Source organism: Ceratotherium simum, chromosome 5 (genome assembly GCF_057802395.1).
Source record: "Ceratotherium simum simum isolate JZ-2026a chromosome 5, ASM5780239v1, whole genome shotgun sequence".
NCBI lineage: Eukaryota > Metazoa > Chordata > Mammalia > Perissodactyla > Rhinocerotidae > Ceratotherium > Ceratotherium simum.
In genome coordinates this window covers 14,046,241-14,064,742 of record NC_141904.1, presented here as the reverse complement: position 1 = coordinate 14,064,742, position 18,502 = coordinate 14,046,241, and the positions used below count along the sequence as shown (strand labels likewise).

Genomic DNA, 18,502 nt, shown 5'->3' with positions numbered 1-18,502 from the left:
AGTGCACTGTAAAAAAAAAAAAAAAAAAAAGTACTATATCTTGCTGTGTTACCAAATAGGCCAATAGGTAATTTAAACAGAGCCCCACTTAATGAGGTCAGAGAAGCTGGAATTTCAAACTCTGACTCCAGAGACAGGTAACTACTAGACAAAATCACAAAAAGGCACAAGAACCCAAGCTACACAGACTGAGAGGAATAATGCAATGAGATTAAGAAAAAGGGGTGAGAGAATTCTAGCGTGGATATTCTGTTCTAAGAAAAAATGTGATTGATGATATTTGAAAATATGATTTAGTTATGCAAAGAAAAGAGAATCACCTAGCTGATCTCTAGGTGAGGTGTAGTTTTGGCTTAGCCTTCTAAAGCTGGAAGCCTGTTTTCATTATTCAGAAAGGAAACTTTGAAGTATCTTTGTTAATTCAAAAAATTTTATGAGATATGGTCTAATAACAGTATGAAAAAAATCAAAGCCCACCTTTGTTTTAGTTAACAAGGAAACAGTGATTTAGTTGCTGCACATAAACTCACTCCTTCTAAGAGGAGGAGGGCACTGTGCTCCCGGTGGGCCACAGTGTTCACATATAAAAATCAAAGGAGTTTCTCAGAGTCCACAGCACTGCGGTAAGGGTGATGATCAATACCTGTGCATAATAATGAGCTGTTTAGTTGGGTAAATGGGAAACATTATTCAATCATCCAGAATATCTTCATCCAGGTTGATATCTGTTGTGTCAATATCTTCTAAGTCCAAATTATCCAAATCTACTTCCAGTTCAAGTAAACTCTGCAAAGAAAAGGAAGGAGGTGAGTTACATAGTACTGTGTTAGAGACAAGTTATCTCTGATTCATAATCCAAAGAGAACCAAAACAGGTCAGTCCAAAGGGCATCTTCCCATTCAAAGCCCCTACTCTGAAACTGATTACATCACTTAAAACGCAGAGGCCTGCACATTCTGCAGACATTCATGGGAGGGAGGGAGAGGCTGGGGTTCCCATAGGAAGTTTGGGTGTGATGTCTGTACCTTTTCTTCTTTTTTGGCTGTGTGGGAGGCCACAATAACTGGAGTAGGAGAAGCAGGTTTTCCATCAAGTTCCTGAAAGCCCAAGTGGAGATACATATAAAGACAAAGGAATTTGTTCAGGAATTTAAGTTTTCCCCAAAGGAAAGTTGATCAGATTTAGGAAGTGGGAGATGATACTTAAAATGAACAAGTCTCAACCAGGTTATCTCCTGTAGTATTCTACTGACCTGTTGAGCTGCAGATCTTGAGGGCTGAAAGCCTTTTGCCTCTTCTATAACATTTCTTTCTTCATTTGGCTATCAGAGAAGCAAGCAATGATGAAATATTCTGAAGTCATAATTCATCTATGAACTTGGCCTAAATCCCAGACACTAGCTCTCAATCCAACAATCATGTGTGTAGCACAGTTCAAACCTTAAGTTGAGAATGCACTTCCACCCTGCAGTCACACTAAATGAGGCCTGGCATCCTGGCCACTCACCGTGACAAGTGGGTATTGTTTGGCTGGCCACAGATCAGCATGTGTTTCCTTTACCCATTCTTCCACAACAAAGGCTTCTTTTAATCCAGGAAAAAGGTTTTCATATTCTGTTGGATCAGCAAGGGATTCCGCTGCTTTCTGATTGACTTTTGAGAGATTTTCTCTCCAGAGTTTCACCACCCTGTTATAGATACCATGGAACCAAAGGGAGACTGAATAAGTGTGCTCTGTTTTTATCTGCAACATTTCTCCCTAAAATTAATAGTCTGTACCTTGAAACCTGACTGGGTAAGTAAGTCCGGGCCAGGAAGGCAGCTTCTGGCAATCGTCCAGTTCTAATCAAGAGCTCCAGGCAAGCATCAAGCCTAAAGATGAAAAAGGAGAGGCACTGTTACCAAGAAGAAACACTATAATGATGGCACTTAGCACCTTAAAGAAATGTGGATTTAGTGTTGCAAAGTCAGCATTCCTTCCCCAACTCCCACACATACACTTCATTTCTGTCACTGAGCCATTAACTTGTCATCACTGATGTGTCACATAATCAGTGGACTCCAGGAGTATGAGAGAGAAGACAGCTTTTGTGACCATGTTCAATCTCCTTGTTTTAACAACTAAGAAGACTCTAAAGGGGCTTTTCCAGACAAGGCAGCTTAGATGAGCACATTTTAAAGGCTTCAGGAAATATAGGAGCAGAAACTCAGTTTCACAAGTGGGAATACTGAGGGCAGTGTCTCCAACGTGGGCTGTGCTGGATGATCCAGTGGTGCCCAGTAGGAAAATAACCAAGTATCTATTTTTTCTTAATTTCAATTTTTTCCTATGTAAGTTTGATAAAGGGGATAATGTGTTTTAGAATTGAGATTTTTTTTGGATTTTAGAAAGGTAATACAGTATATACACTATACCTAACATCCTCAGCATCAAATAAAAGTCACAACACTAACATTCTGCAATAACACATGAATACTAAATGCGATAAAAACATACTAAGTGGCATAAAAGCAACTCATAATAAATATCTCAGAGTTCAGGTCAGGTTTTGCCATCAAATAAGTCATAAAAAACTTCAAAATATTTTTGGATTTTTGAATTATGGATAAGGAATAGTGAACCTATTCTTACATATATAAATATAAATTTATAAACATTATAAATACATATATTGAGGTGCACATTCAAAGTTTTTATAATAAAGTGTGGGGTTTAAAAAGTATTAGGACAAGGTTAATGAATATTTTTGTGTCTTACTTCATAATATGGTCAACTAATGTTGAAATGATACGGTCTGCACTAACAGACTTTTAGAAATCTATGACATTTCTAAATGTCATATTGGCTACAGTTGGACTCAAATCTAAAATTAACTGGCATCCTCATCTCCCTTTATTCTTGCCATGAACAGATCAGAATTATCCCATTTGGGTAAAATCAACTGCCATTCAGGTACCAACTGGGACAGCACAAGAGCCTCCTGCTGTCATAAAATAAAATGGCCTCAGCCAGTGAGTGGAAGGGCTTTGGAGAAAGGGGTGGAGATTAGGGAGTCAAGATGGCGGCGTAGGCAGACTCTGAACTCACCTCCTCCCGTGGACACAGCCAATTTACAACTACTCGTGGAAAAATTACCCCTGAGACAGAACTGAAAACTGGATAAGAGGAACTCCTGCAACAACGGACAATCCTAATTGAGGTGGAAGAGGCAGAGACTCCCTTCTGGAGAGGGAAAACGCCGCCTTCACAAGCCGCCAGCTTCACGGCCGCCGGGAGCAGCTCACAGGTACGCAGCCTCCCTGGAGGCGCGGGGCCCTGAGCCAGGGAGCGCCCCCGCTGTGGGCATTTTGTGGACCCAGCACAATTGAGACCAGCAGCATAATATCTGACTTTGCCTGCTACTAAAGCATTGGGTAGCACCCCCAGAAAACCCGGTTCACAAAGAAACTAAAACTGGCTCTTAAAGGGCCCGCGCACAAACTCACCCGTTCCAGAAAGCATCCTAAAATCACCAGAAAGAAAGGTGCACAGTGCTTCGGTGACAAGAGACTCACCTAATAGGCCCTGAGTGCATTTCGGTGAGGGGTGAGACCTCTCCAGGGACTGGGACATTGGCGGCGGCCATTGTTGTGGCCTGGTGTGAGCGTGCTGACACAGACGCCATTGGAGTTCTCCCTGAGACCTGCTAGCCCAGGGTCTGCTCCACCCGCTAGAGCACCGATTTAATCCAGCTCAGCCAGGGCAGGCAGCCCACCCTAGAGACTAGCCCCACCCAACAACAAGCCCTCAGGCAACGTGTGGGCCTGCATAGATTGGTGACTGGATTCTCTGCAACCTGGCAACTGAGCTGACTTGAGCGGGGCAGGGTGTGCACAAGGAGCGGGTGGAGAGTGTGGGGCAGTGGCAGAGTGTGTGGGGCTCCCGCCGTGGAGAGACTGGGTCCACTTGGGGAGGTCGGGGCACTCACACGGGGCAGGACTGTGTTGACTGTGTGTGTGGACCTGTGGGCGGCAGGGCTTCTCAGCCGCAGAAGACTTGTGTTTCTCAAAGACCCACATAGGAGGTTTGCCCCACCTTCCAAAGCCTGAAACAATTGGGTGCTCCTGTGCCTGAGGCCAGCCCCACCCAGCTGCAATCCTCAGAGAGCTGACAAGAGACCTAATAGGCTAGAGGCTTACAGCAATTGTAAGGCCCTGAGCCTAACAACCTGCCACGCTGGGGGCCTACTCACTTAAAAGAAATACTGCAACACAAATGTGGTATTAGAACTTGCAGCCAACTGTGCTGGGGCTCCCCACAGCTGATAAAGAGACTGAAGGGCCCACAACAACTACAAGCAGCTGAGCATTACAACAGCTGGCCAGGAGCATAACTCAGCCTCCCTGGGTGCCTCCAGGGAGAGCAAACAGGCCACAGCAGAAGGATACACGTAGCCCACATAGGGGTCACCCCTGGAACATTGAGAACTGAGGGAAGCACACTGGAAGCCTCCTAAGCCATCACTTACATAAGGTCACCTATCCAAGAGCAGGAGACGTAGCTGACCTACCTAATACGTAGACACAAGCACAGGAAAGAGGCAAAATGAAGAGGCAAAAGAATACATTCCAAGTAAGGGAACAGGACAAAACCCCAGAAAAGGAACTTAGTGAAACAGAAATGAGCAACCTACCCGACAGAGAGTTCAAACTAAGAGTGTTAAGGATGCTCACTGATCTGGGGAGAAGAATAGATGGACTCAGTGAGAATGTCAACAAAGAAATGGAAGATATAAAAAGAACCAATCAGAAATGAAGAATACAATACTGGAAATGAAAAACTCATTAGAGGGACTCAAAAGCAGAGTAGAGGATACAGAAGAACGGATCTGTGAGCTGGAAGAAAGACTAGAAGAAATTACCCAAGGTGAACAGGTAAAAGAGAAAAGAATTAAAAAGAGTGAGGACAGTCTAAGGGACCTCTGGGACAACATCAAGCGCACTAACATCCGTGTTATAGGTGTCCCGGAAGGAGAAGAGCGAGACAAGGGGGCAGAGAATCTATTTCAAGAAATAATAGATGAAAACTTCCCTAACCTAAGGAAGGAAACAGACATCCAGGTACAGGAGGCACAGAGAGCCCCAAACAAGATAAACCCAAAGAGGCCCACACCAAGACACATCATAATCAAAATGTCCAGAATTAAAGATAAAGAGAGAATCCTAAAAGCCGCAAGAGAATGTCAAGTTAACTTACAAAGGAAACCCCATAAGGCTATCAGCTGACTTCTCAGCAGAAACCTTACAGGCTAGAAGAGAATGGCATGATATATTTAAAGTGCTAAAAGGAAAAAACTTACAGCCAAGAATACTCTACCCAGCAAGGTTATCATTCAAAATGGAAGGAGAGATCAAAATTTTCCCAGATAAGCAAAAATTAAAGGAGTTTGTCACCAAGAAACCAGTGTTACAAGAAATGTTAAAGGGACTGATTTAAGGGGAAAAGAGAAGACCACAAATAGGAAAAATTATCTATTTCCACGATTAGAACGTAATGGATACAAATGCACAAAAAAGAGGTTGGATATGATATCAAAAACATAAAAGGAGGGAGGAGGGTAGTTAAAGAGTACAGCTTTCAGACAGAGGTCAAACTAAAGTGACCATCAATTCTGTATAGAAGAAGTAAGGAACAGAGAAGGACTACTAAAACACTGAGGGAAAAAAAAAAAAGTTAAAAAATGGCAGTAAGTACATACTTATCAATAGCTACTTTAAACGTCAATGGACTAAATGCTCCAATTAAAAGGCATAGGGTGGCTGACTGGATAAAAAAACAAGACCCATATATATGCTGCATACAAGAGACACACTTCAGACCTAAAGACACTCACAAACTAAAAGTGAAGGGATGGAAAAAGATACTCCACGCAAATGGCAATGAAAAGAAAGCTGGGGTAGCAGTACTCATATCAGACAAAATAGACTTTAAAACAAAAACTGTAAAACGAGACAAAGAAGGGCATTACATAATGATCAAGGGAACAGTCCAACAAGAGGATATAACACTTGTAAATATCTACGCACCCAATGTAGGTGCACCTAAATATATAAAGCAATTATTAACAGACATAAAAACAGAAATAGACAGTAACACAATAATAGTAGGGGACTTTAACACTCCACTTACACCAACGGATAGATCATCCAAACAGAAGATCAATAAGGAAACATTGGCCTTAAACGACACACTAGAACAGATGGACCTAGTAGATATATACAGAGCATTCCATCCAAAAACCGAGGAATACACATTCTTTTCAAATGCACATGGAACGTTCTCCAGGATTGATCACATATTAGGCCACAAAACAAGTCTCCATAAATTTAAGAAGATTGAAATAATACCAAGCATCTTTTCTGACCACAAAGGTATGAAACTAGAAATCAACTATAGGAAGAAAATCAGAAAAACCAGAAATACATGGAGATTAAACAAAATGCTACTGAACAACGACTGGGTTAATGAAGAAATCAAAGAAGAAATCAAAAAATACCTGGAGACAAACGAAAATGAAAATACGACATGCCAGAATTTATGGGATACAGCAAAAGCGGTTCTAAGAGGGAAGTTTATAGCGATACAGGCCTATCTCAACAAACAAGAAAAATCTCAAATAAACAATCTAACAATGCACCTAAAGGAACTGGAAAAAGAAGAACAAACAAAGCCCAAAATCAGTAGAAGAAGGGAAATAATAAAAATCAGAGCAGAAATAAATGAAATAGAGACCAAAAAACAATAGAAAAAATTAATAAAACCAAGAGCTGGTTCTTTGAAAAGATCAACAAAATAGACAAACCTTTAGCTAGACTCACCAAGAAAAAAAGAGAGAAGGCACAAATAAGTAAAATCAGAAATGAAAGAGGAAAAATTACAACAGACACCTCAGAAATACAAAAGATTATAAGAGAATACTATGAAAAACTATATGCCAACCAATTCGACAATCTGGAAGAAATGGATAAATTCTTAGAATCATACAACCTTCCAAAACTGGATCAAGAAGTAGAGAATTTGAATAGACCAATCACCAGTAAGGAGATCGAAACAGTAATCAAAAACCTCCCCAAAAATAAAAGTCCAGGACCAGACGGCTTCCCTGGTGAATTCTACCAAACATTCAAAGAAGACTTAATACCTATCCTTCTCAAACTCTTCCAAAAATTGAGGAGGGGGAAGCTCCTAACTCATTCTAAAGCTGACATTACCCTGATACCAAAACCAGACAAGGACAACACAAAAAAGAAAATTACAGGCCAATATCACTGATGAACATTGATGCGAAAATCCTCAACAAAATACTAGCAAATCGCATACAACGATACGTTAAAAAGATTATACACCATGATCAAGTGGGATTTATTCCAGGTATGCAGGGATGGTTTAACATTCGCAAATCAATCAACGTAATACACCACATTAATAAAATGAAGAACAAAAATCACATGATCATCTCAATAGATGCAGAGAAAGCATTTGACAAGATCCAGCATCCATTTATGATAAAAACTCTGAATAAAATGGGTATAGAAGGAAAGTACCTCAACATAATAAAGACCATATATGAGAAACCCACAGCTAATATCATCCTCAATGGTGAAAAACTGAAAGCTATCCCTCTAAGAACAGGAACCAGACAAGGATGCCCACTGTCACCACTCCTATTTAACATAGTATTGGAAGTCCTAGCCAGAGCAATCAGGCAAGAGAAAGAAATAAAAGGGATCCAAATTGGAAAGGAAGAAGTGAAACTGTCACTATTTGCAGATGACATGATTTTATATATAGAAAACCCTAAAGAATCCACCAGAAAACTTTTAGAAGTAATAAACGAATATGGTAAAGTTGCAGGATACAAAATCAACATACAAAAATCAGTTGCATTTCTGTACACTAACAACGAAGTAGCAGAAAGAGAAATTAAGAATACCATCCCATTTACAATTGCAACAAAAGAATAAAATACCTAGGAATAAACTTAACCAAAGAGGTGAAAGATCTGTACACGAAAACTATAAAACATTTCTGAAAGAAATTGAAGAAGACACAAAGAAATGGAAAGATATTCCGTGCTCTTGGATTGGAAGAATTAACATAGTTAAGATGTCCATACTTCCTAAAGCCATCTATAGATTCAATGCAATCCCTATCAAAGTTCCAACAACATTTTTCACAGAAATAGAACAAAGAATCCTAAAATTTATATGGAACAACAAAAGACCCCGAATAGCTAAAGGAATCCTGAGAAAAAAGAACAAAGCTGGAGGTATCACACTCCCGGATTTCAAAATATACTACAAAGCTATAGTAACCAAAACAGCATGGTACTGGCACAAAAACAGACACACAGATCAATGGAATAGAATCGAAAGCCCAGAAATAAACCCACACATCTATGGACAGCTAATCTTTGACAAAGGAGCCAAGAACATACAATGGGGAAAAGAAAGTCTCTTCAACAAATGGTGTTGGGAAAACTGGATAGCCATATGCAAAAAAATGAAAGTAGACTCTTACCTTACACCATACACAAAAATTAACTCCAAATGGATTAAAGACTTGAATGTAAGACCTGAAACTGTGAAAGTTCTAGAAGAAAACATAGGCAGTACGCTCTTCGACATCAGTCTTAGCAACATCTTTTCAAACACCACCTCTGACCGGGCAAGAGAAACAATAGAAAAAATAAACAAATGGGACTACATCAAACTAAAAAGCTTCTGCACAGCAAAGGAAACCATCAACAAAACGAAAAGACAACCTAACAATTGGGAGAAGATATTTGCAAACCATACATCTGATAAGGGCTTAATCTCCAAAATATATAAAGAACTCATGCATCTCAACAACAAAAACTACCAACCCAATTAAAAATGGGCAAAAGACCTGAACAGACATTTCTCCAAAGAAGATATACAGATGGCCAACAGACACATGAAAAGATGTTCAAAATCACTAACTATCAGGGAAATGCAAATCAAAACTACAATGAGATATCACCTCACGCCCGTCAGAATGGCTATAATTAACAAGACAGGAAACAACATGTGTTGGAGAGGTTGTGGAGAGAAGGGAACTCTCATACACTGCTGGTGGGAGTGCAAACTGGTGCAGCCACTATGGAAAACAGTATGGAGATTCCTCAAAAAATCAAGGATAGAACTACCATATGATCCAGCTATTCCACTGTTGGGTATTTATCCAAAGAACTTGAAAACACCAATTTGCAAAGGTACATGCACCCCTGTGTTCATTGCAGCCTTATTCACGATAGCCAAGACTTGGAAGCAACCTAAGTGCCCATCAAGGGACGAATGGATAAAAAAGCTGTGGTATATATACACAATGGAATACTACTCAGCCATAAGAAACAATGAAATCCAGCCATTTGTGACAACATGGATGGACATTGAGGGAATGATGCAAAGTGAAATAAGTCAGAGGGAGAAGGTCAAATACCGTATGATTTCCTTCATTAAGTAGTAGATAATAACAACAATAAACAAACACATAGGGACAGAGATTGGATTGGTGGTTACCAGAGGGGAAGGGGGGAGGGAGGAGGGTGAAAGGGATAATTGGGTACATGTGTGTGGTGATGGGTTGTAATTAGTATTTTGGTGGTGAACATGATGTAATCTATGCAGAAATAGAAGTACAATGATGTACACCTGAAATTTTTACAATGTTATAAACCAATGTTACTGCAATAAACAAAAAATTAAAAAAAAAAAAAAAAAAAAAAAAGAGAAAGGGGCTTAACATTTATCCCAGTTGAGCTTCTCTAAACAGCTCATTTTGCTCAAACATTCAGACTAAATGTGCTGAGAGCATCCCTTGCTGAAGGTGAGTGCTGCTGTAGCACTGTCCTCCTCTGACTGCCCCACTAGCAACAGCCTTCGGCCAGGTATCAGTTCTCTCTCCAGGGTTCATTCTTCACATTCCTCCCCAGAAATCACCTTTCCAAGTCAATGCAGAAATAAGTGCTTTTATGTTACTATGCTACCTCTTTTAGACCTTGGATTAACACTTACTTGCCCTGTAAAAAGTAGCTCATGAATGCCACGTTATTCTTGCCATCTCTCTCCGCACCCTCTGCTAGCTTGTTCACCATACTAGCGTTTCCAGAGGCAGTGGCCAAAAGCAACAGACCGCCGTAATCCTGTGCGTGGTGCAGGCACTCCTGGGCTAGGCCAAACTGACATTTACTAATAGCAAGTTCAGCAAGTTGTTTCCACTTCTGTTCTGACTGCAAGAAAGAGTTTCCAAGTTAAAATACCTTTGGAAATAGACATTTGGATTTCCAACATCAACATTATTCCATTAACCTGAGCATTACTGTGCAGACAATGGGAGATTTTATATACATACTGAGCTGTGCTTGTTAAGTTGGTTCTATTAGTCAAGAATGGAATGACAAAATGTATCATGAGGAAATGGAAATTATTCACATATACAAAATTAATAAACACAATTTTAATGATGCATGAATAATCATCATCAACCCCATTACCTTTCTATTTTGTAATTATACAGTGAAACTAAAAGTAAAACTAATGGTAGTTTTAGGGTAATTAGATTGCAATTATTTTAATGAGTGATTTAATATCATTTTTTGAAAGAGTAGAAAATTGCTTCCTATATCCTTAAATATTTAACAATAAATATTATCTGTCATTTGTAGCTTCTCATAAATCAAATAAAATGCTGCACATTTGGTGATCTTAACATAGCTAAAATTTATTTAGCACATCTGAAATGAATCTACCAGTAAATGCTAGAGTTAAATCACAACTGGGAGCCCTCAATATACAAAGATCCATAAAAATGTCATTAAACTGTCTCAAAATGTCAGAACCCTTCTTTAAAACCAACATCTTTCTCAGTAGTTTGGCAAATTACTGCTATGTCTGCATTCTTTCAGAGTTCCCAGAATACTTTATCTACTACCTTATATCCTTCCTTCTCTTCCAAAACAGATCTCAAATAAGATATGAAAATACTTTTTCTTAAACAAATTAGAATGCTAAGAATATATCCAATATAATCCATTTAATTTATGCAAAGATTAACATAATGCATTTTCTAAAAAGACCAAAGAGAAGCAATAACCTCACCAAAATGAGTCACTAATATGCATTTCAGAAAATTTTTAATAACACAGCTTACACTAAACACATAGAAGTACCTACTGACCTTTCCATCAGTTATGAAAAATCATGAATTAGCACATACCTCTGCTTCCACTGCTAACTGGTATGCAATTTTTAGTTCTCCAAGCTGAAGAGCCAGTTCAAAGCGGTGCTCAGGATCTGTGGATACTGTAAGAGCTTGCTGCTTGAAGCCCTAAACAGATAAAATATATGTACTTATGTATGTATATAAAGATGTGTGTGTAGTCTGTATGTATATGTAGTGTGCACACACGCACACAGCAAATCATCCATTTCCCTCAAACTAAAAATACCCTGCTGACACAGAAACCCCACTACTTAGACAAAAGTAACAGATAACAAAATACTCTTTAGTGAGAAGACAGGGAAAAATTAAGGAGTCATTAAATTAACTGATAAGAACAAACCTGGCAGACAAAATTTAGTCACATAATATCTACTGTTTTCTAAGCAGGGAAGCTGACCAATGCTAGATAAACTCACGTAAAACAATAAGTAAAAATGTAAACATAAACAGAAATGTCAAAAAGAAAAGGATTTTGGAAAGTTGACTGAACAAGAGCCATTTCAACAAAAGAAAGGCACAGTGGTGTAGACCTAGCTGTTCATAATCTACTCACTAAGCTAGGCCTTAGAGATCATCTGGTCCAGCTTCTCAAAGAAAAGGCAGTCAAATATAAAACTTTCTAATTTTCTACAATCTGTAGGTCACTGCACAAACACTTTGCTTTCAGGTCCTGACACTGATTGGGTGTCATCACCTATGCCTTTACTGTGGGTCTCACGTCCAGTTTATTCATCAGCAGGCACTGCAGAGGGCAGGAAGTCTAAAGTTGCCTTTCCACGCTCCACTCAGTCATCAGAAACAGGCTTTTAAACCAGCTATTGTAATGACTAAGTTAGCTTCTCCCCCAAACGGTACTGATGGGGTCTGCCCTCTGGGCAAGCTCTTCAGCTCTAGCGCAGTGGTGTGTAGACAAAAAGCTCAGACTTCAGGAGACTTCATCAGACCGAAGCAGAAGGCTCAGTTAGGGGGGTCGGGTGCAGAGGCTGGACAGCTCTGACTTCTGCCCGGCTGGGTCTTCACGATGCCTGTATCACTGTGTTGAAAATGTTTTCACTTCAGACTATACAAGCTGCCCCTCCCCCACCCGTTCATGAGTACAGTGTAAACAAGGCACTCTGGATAATCTGCGTTCCTCCTTGTCCTCCCTGGCACTGATGGAGAAGATATAAAATACAAGAGTGGAGGACGGAAGATCTGTGGAGCTAGTCAGATACAGGAAGGGCAAAGCAGATGAAATGAGGTGGACTAGGTACACTCCTGTTTCCCCCAAATCCCCACTGAGAGGACACCAGAGGGATTCTGTTTTTAAGGCATAAACTCCCAGGGACACACAGAAAGGCAGAGGAGACATCAGTAACAAAATTTTGGAAGCTGGAAAGCTGGTGAGAGGAATATAAACACTCCTATTTAACTATTCAGTTAAAACACTAGAGAAAATGAATCCCAAATCAGGAGTGAGGACAGCATAGAAACAACCCGATTCCCATACGAGAATCCCCAATGGGCAGCTCGTGAAGGGTAGTGCTAAAACAAACAAAACTGCCTGAAAGCCTAGAGAAGCAGCAGTGAGATACTGCAGGTCCCCACTCCTCTCCGCCCACCTCTCGACACACACAGAAGACAGGAGGTTTCTTCTCTGGGAGGGTAAGCTAGAGGGTCTCCAGTCTGAGGGATACCCTGCACACCTGGCAGGAGTACTAAGTATCAAAAAGAAAACCGGAGATTGTGAGAATGGACACTGAGACTAAATGAAATACTAAATACTGAAACACCAAGCCGTTTTCTACTCAGCCTCCAGAATGATGGTGACTCGGGAGCTTCTCTGTAAACTCTAACCAGCCCAAGGGGTAAGACTTAAAAATCCTAAAATGTCAATGTGGGCTATATGCCAACTAGAACAGTGCCTGGTACGATGTTAAGTGCTCGTTAAATCCATTAGATGAATACACTGACACTGAGGTTCCCCAATCGAATGGCCCAGCCTCATCACACACTGTGAAGTCCATACCCAACAAGCCTACCCACAAACTCAGACCTTTTGATCTGCTTCTCAGACCACTCTTAAATGAAGGTCCAAGGGTCATCAGATAGCTGAGGAACATCTCTAATAGGAAAGACAGAGATAAAAATGAACCAATAACAGCACCTTGAAGGAAGCAGACCATGTAAGGGGAAAAGAAAACTTCAAAACAACCAAAAAACCTATCATTCATATCCTCAGAGAAAAAAGAGAAACTTCATCCACAAACAAGAATAAGATTTAAAAAGTCCAAGAATAACAAAATGAGAAAACTAATGGAGGAGGTCCAACATTTGAGTAACAGTTCCACAAAGACAGAACACAGAAAACGAAGGAAATCATCAGAGAAATGATTCAAGAAAATCTCTCAGAAATGAAGACATGAGTTCCCAATTAAAAGAGCTCATCTAATATCCAGCAGAATGAATGATAATTGACGCCTATCAAGGCCCACCATCATGGTAACATTTCAGAACAGGGACAAGATCCAAAAAGCTTCCAGAGAGAAAAAATAAATCAGGTACCAAGAATCAGGAATATAAATGGCTTTAGACTTCAACAATTACTAGAAGCTAGAAGGCAATGGAACAATGCATTCAAAATTCTGAGAGAAAATTACCTCCAACCTAGAATTCTATATCCTGTTAAATGGTCAAATATGTTTTAGAGCAGAACAATGGCACTTTCAGATGATGGAGGTCACAGAAAAATTTACTTCCCATTAATAACCCTTTTCTCAGAAAACTACTAAAGTACGTGCTCCAGCAAAATGAGGGAGTAAACCAGGAAATAAGATATTAGAAATAGGAAACAATGGATCCAACTCAAGGGAAAGGCAAAGGGAAGCCCCAACATGATGGTGCTGGGATATCCATCCATTATGAGAGCACACTAGTGTGCCTGAGGCACACTAAACATAGTGAAAGAAGATTTCAAGGAAACCTGGGGAACCAGCAAAATCTAGGGAGAATTAACCAGTTACTACATAGAAAAATAAGCAAAGGGAAAAAAAAAGAGACAGTTATTAACTCTAGGGAAAGCAAACAATTGTAGGAAGGTAAAGCTATAATATGCCACACGGCTCAGCTGTGAACAGTGTTTAAAGAGACATATAAACATTGAATACTGATCAAATCAAAATTACGACATGACTATATTTGGAGGATAAGGGATAGGAAAGTGGTATGTATGTGGTAGAAGCAGAAGGGCAAAAGAAAGAAAAATCCTTATCTTCTACTGAGTGGGAAGTCACAAAAATGCCTAAAACTGGGAAACAGCAATATAAGCATGTTATTTAGAGATGTGGAAATAAACACCAAGAGAGTCAGCTAAAAGAATTAAAAGTGATTAATTAAAAGTAGAGAGAGAGAGGGGCCGGCCCTGTGGCTTAGTGGTTAAGTGCGCGCTCCGCTACTGGCGGCCCGGGTTCGGATCCCGGGCGTGCACCGACGCACCGCTTCTCCGGCCACGCTGAGGCCCTGTCCCACATACAGCAACTAGAAGGATGTGCAGCTATGACATACAACTATCTACTGGGGCTTTGGGGGGAAAAATAAATAAATAAAATTATAAAAAAAAAAGTAGAGAGAGAGAAAGGAGTGCTGTTTTTTTCTTAAGCCTTGCAGAACTTGATACTTTGTGTACATATAACCGATTAAAAAACATTCCACTAAGAAAAAGGCATATCACTAATGGTAAATTTTATGTTATGTTTACCACAATACAAAAAAGAGGGGCCGGCCCAGTGGCGTAGCAGTTAAGTGCGCACACTCCGATTTGGTGGCCCGGGGTTCTTGGGTTTCGATCCAGGGTGCGCACTGACACACTGCTCGTCAAACCACGCTGTGGCAAGCGTCCCACATGTGAAGTAGAGGAATGTGGGCACGGATGTTAGCCCAGGACCAATCTTCCTCAGCAAAAAGAAGAGGAGTGGCATCAGATGTTACCTCAGGGCTAATCTTCCTCACAAAAAAATAAAAGAAAGAAAGAAAAAAAGCCAGCTAGGATAGAGAGAAAAATGCAGCATAGAAACGAAAATATTGACAGAATGGCAAAGAAGTCTACAGAAAGAGAAGACTGATAATCACTCCAACATTTGAAAGGGGTACTAACGGCACTGAGAAAGGACAAGTATAACAAGTGACTCAAATTTACAGGAGAAATTCCATTGCCATAGGAAAATCAGTGGCAATTAAGAAATAAAGTTTTTCAAATCCATAATAACATTCTTTCAAATTGTTGGTTTTAAAAAACACATAAAAAGAAAATAACAAACAAAAAAATCCTCTTACCTGCTTTTCCAAAAAGTGTGCAACCCTGGTCCTCTGTTCTTTTGGAATGGTAGGAAGGACCTTATCAGCCATGAAAAAGTCCCTCCGCATGACAGCCGTCTGGTACTCCAGCACAGAGACCAGCAGGGAGTAGCTAACGATGTTCAGTTCTTTATCCCCCAGATACAGCCTGTTGTCTTTAGGAATGTAGCCCAGGAGATACATCGTCCTATAATAGTAACAGAAACTAATTTACAAGTAAGCCCAAATCAGTACATAAACACATACACCCACACCCTGTCTCTTGTTCAAAATCTTTCCACTTGACTGATGCAATTTTGGTTAACAATCGCCAACCTACCAAAACTGTAACACTGAAAAATCAGGCCTATTCATTGCTACAAGTCAGCAATAGGTTTTGTTTAAAAAATATAATCATAAATTTAGGATGCTTAAGACAAAAGCAAAACAACACTCAGCTACCTGTCCAAGTGGGCAATGGTGACTATTTCTCCTCCAACATAATAATTTAATCTGTTCACAGAACTTGTGTAAATGAAGCAATCGCCTACCCACAGCCCTGTTTTCACAATTTCCTGAATCTCACCAAGAACCTGCAGAAAGAAAATAAAATCTATTACCTTATTCAGCATTAGAAATCCTGTCAATAATAAAAAACTGAATATAATTGGGGGTGATAAGGTAGAATGAGGAATGCAAAGTAAAATCCTACTTCAAGAAAATCTGTCCTTGGAATTTCTAATCTTCTTTCTTCAATTGAGAAAAGATCCTGGATGAGTATTTGTAATGTAAGATCTCACTGTTGCATCAAAGCTATGACCTAAAAAAGTATTGATCTAAGCTATGACCTAAAAAAGTATTGATCTAAACTTCTAACACACATGAAACTGGAACAAGAAGTATTTCATAAAATCTTCCAGGACATCTCCATAACAGATGATTTATCTTCACCATTTGACAGCTCATTTAAATCATTCTGGCTAAACTGTCTTAAGACCAAAACACCTTCTAATTTCCTTACTGAAAGATATCAAAGATAGTCTAAAGATTTCCTAAAATTAAAGCACAAATTTCTTTTAAACATATGTACTTTCAGACCCTGATCTTTGAGACAAGATTTTAATTTTCATACTCCACCAGAATTCCTTAAATGCTTAGTTTCCCCAAATCTAACTTATAATAAAATGTTAATATCAGTGAAGTTCTGTTATAAGAATATAAATCATTTAGAAACAAAGTTAAAGTTGTGCTGATGCAATTACCTCAAAGGCATCTTCAATGCCATCTTCAGTAACTCCCTCATGTGTTTCCTGTGCAGCCAAGACTTTGTCCGACAGATACTTAAGGATAAAAAATGACTCCTCGGTAGCAATACAGACAAGCTCTCCAGAGTCAGACCAGAAAATCTGCAACATGACAAACAGAAATACAAATGATTTTCTGAGTGGATATGACAAACTGCATACACTTCATTTCTGTCAAGATTTATCTTCTTATATTAAGATAAAAAGTATGCACTTAATTTTATGTAGAATGTGTGTGTGTATGTATGTATTTGAGAGGGTGGACAGGGCAGTCTTATTCTATTTAGCGTAGAAATGGAAAGAGACAAGGGAGACAGGACGGAGAGCTGTCAGTAAGCATTGGATGTGCTATAATTTAGAAGAGCAGTAGCTTACTCCCTATTGCTCTAGAATAGTATTTCTCACCCTTTTTTTCATTATTACCCCCCCAGGAACCTTTTTAGGCATTTTTTTTCTAAGCACCTCCCCCTATAAAATTTGAATACCACAGATACTATATATATACTTATACATATATAATGCATATATACATACACATATGGTATATATATATATACACACATAGGAATATCTATGCTTTACAGATAAAAAGAATCAGTTTTTTTCACCCCCCAGGAACCAATTTTTGCCCCGTTGGGGGCACTATTGCCCTACTGGGAATGCACGCTCTACAAGACAAAGGCAGGACCCTAGGGAGGTGTATTTGTCTCCAAAGATAATTTCCTGACAATTAAAGCTGTCAAGCAGGTAGTTCTCAAGGTAGGAAATTTTGTCACTGGAGACAGTTTCCTGAAGTTTACACAGCCATTCTCAGGTAAAGTATGAAAAGGCTTTCTGAATTGTGCAGGAGCTCCTCAGGCCTTTCCAAGTCAAGAGCTCCCTGACTTCTCTTCAAAGCATGCTTTTTTTTCACTCTGTCAAAAGCCATTTAAAATATGAATAGCACTTCACATCTGTATAAATTTTTATACTTTTCAAAATACCCAATATCTACTGCCTCACTCAAACACAGCAATTCTGATTTTCTAAGCAATCCTGAAGTAAATGGCACTGTGTACAACATAATGGAACAGGGACAGCAGCGTACAAAGACATTTCTTGGCCTCAGGGACCCAGAGCTCCTCACAAAGATGCACATTCCAAAAGTAACAATGGAAGGAAAACTCACGTGTTTCGGCTGAATTTCAATTCTGCGTATGAGTTCTGTATTGTCCCAGTCATAGAAAGCTAAGCCATTTACAGACCTGACTCCCAATAAGAAGCCTCCATAGATACCTAAAAAGAACAAAAAAATTTTTGTTTAGATGTTTTTGAACCATTACAAAGCTTCTAAAAATGTATCATATATAAATAGCACTCACTTTCAGCTCCAAAATCTGGTTTAAATGATTTTTTTTCCTTAAAGTTCTTAAATATCTTTACAACACTGTTACTCTCTCTTATCGCATATCTGGGGGAAAAAAGGGAAGCAAACAGCATATTATACATTAAACCATAATTCTACCAAATGTCAGAAATATCTTCAAATATATTTGAGTAATAAACTATGGGTTTCACACTATTACACAAATTACTAGGGCTTACAAACTATTTCAGAAACTGAA

General features: G+C 39.3%; 1 protein-coding gene across 1 annotated transcript in view; it reads right to left on the bottom strand.

Moving 5' to 3' along the window:
* Positions 1 to 408: 408 nt before the first annotated feature.
* The window catches only part of COPB2 (coat protein complex I subunit beta 2), a 34,685-nt gene continuing 16,591 nt past the window's right edge, over positions 409 to 18,502 (bottom strand). The window contains exons 11-22 of the mRNA XM_004419309.3: positions 18,260 to 18,348; positions 18,067 to 18,173; positions 16,857 to 17,000; positions 16,057 to 16,187; positions 15,595 to 15,802; positions 11,278 to 11,388; positions 10,077 to 10,291; positions 1,779 to 1,871; positions 1,507 to 1,687; positions 1,253 to 1,321; positions 1,026 to 1,097; positions 409 to 786 (exon numbers count right to left, since the gene is read on the bottom strand). Coding sequence (XP_004419366.1) covers positions 691 to 786; positions 1,026 to 1,097; positions 1,253 to 1,321; positions 1,507 to 1,687; positions 1,779 to 1,871; positions 10,077 to 10,291; positions 11,278 to 11,388; positions 15,595 to 15,802; positions 16,057 to 16,187; positions 16,857 to 17,000; positions 18,067 to 18,173; positions 18,260 to 18,348 — 1,516 coding nt within the window. The 3' untranslated portion in view covers positions 409 to 690. The remainder of the gene's footprint in view (positions 787 to 1,025; positions 1,098 to 1,252; positions 1,322 to 1,506; positions 1,688 to 1,778; positions 1,872 to 10,076; positions 10,292 to 11,277; positions 11,389 to 15,594; positions 15,803 to 16,056; positions 16,188 to 16,856; positions 17,001 to 18,066; positions 18,174 to 18,259; positions 18,349 to 18,502) is intronic.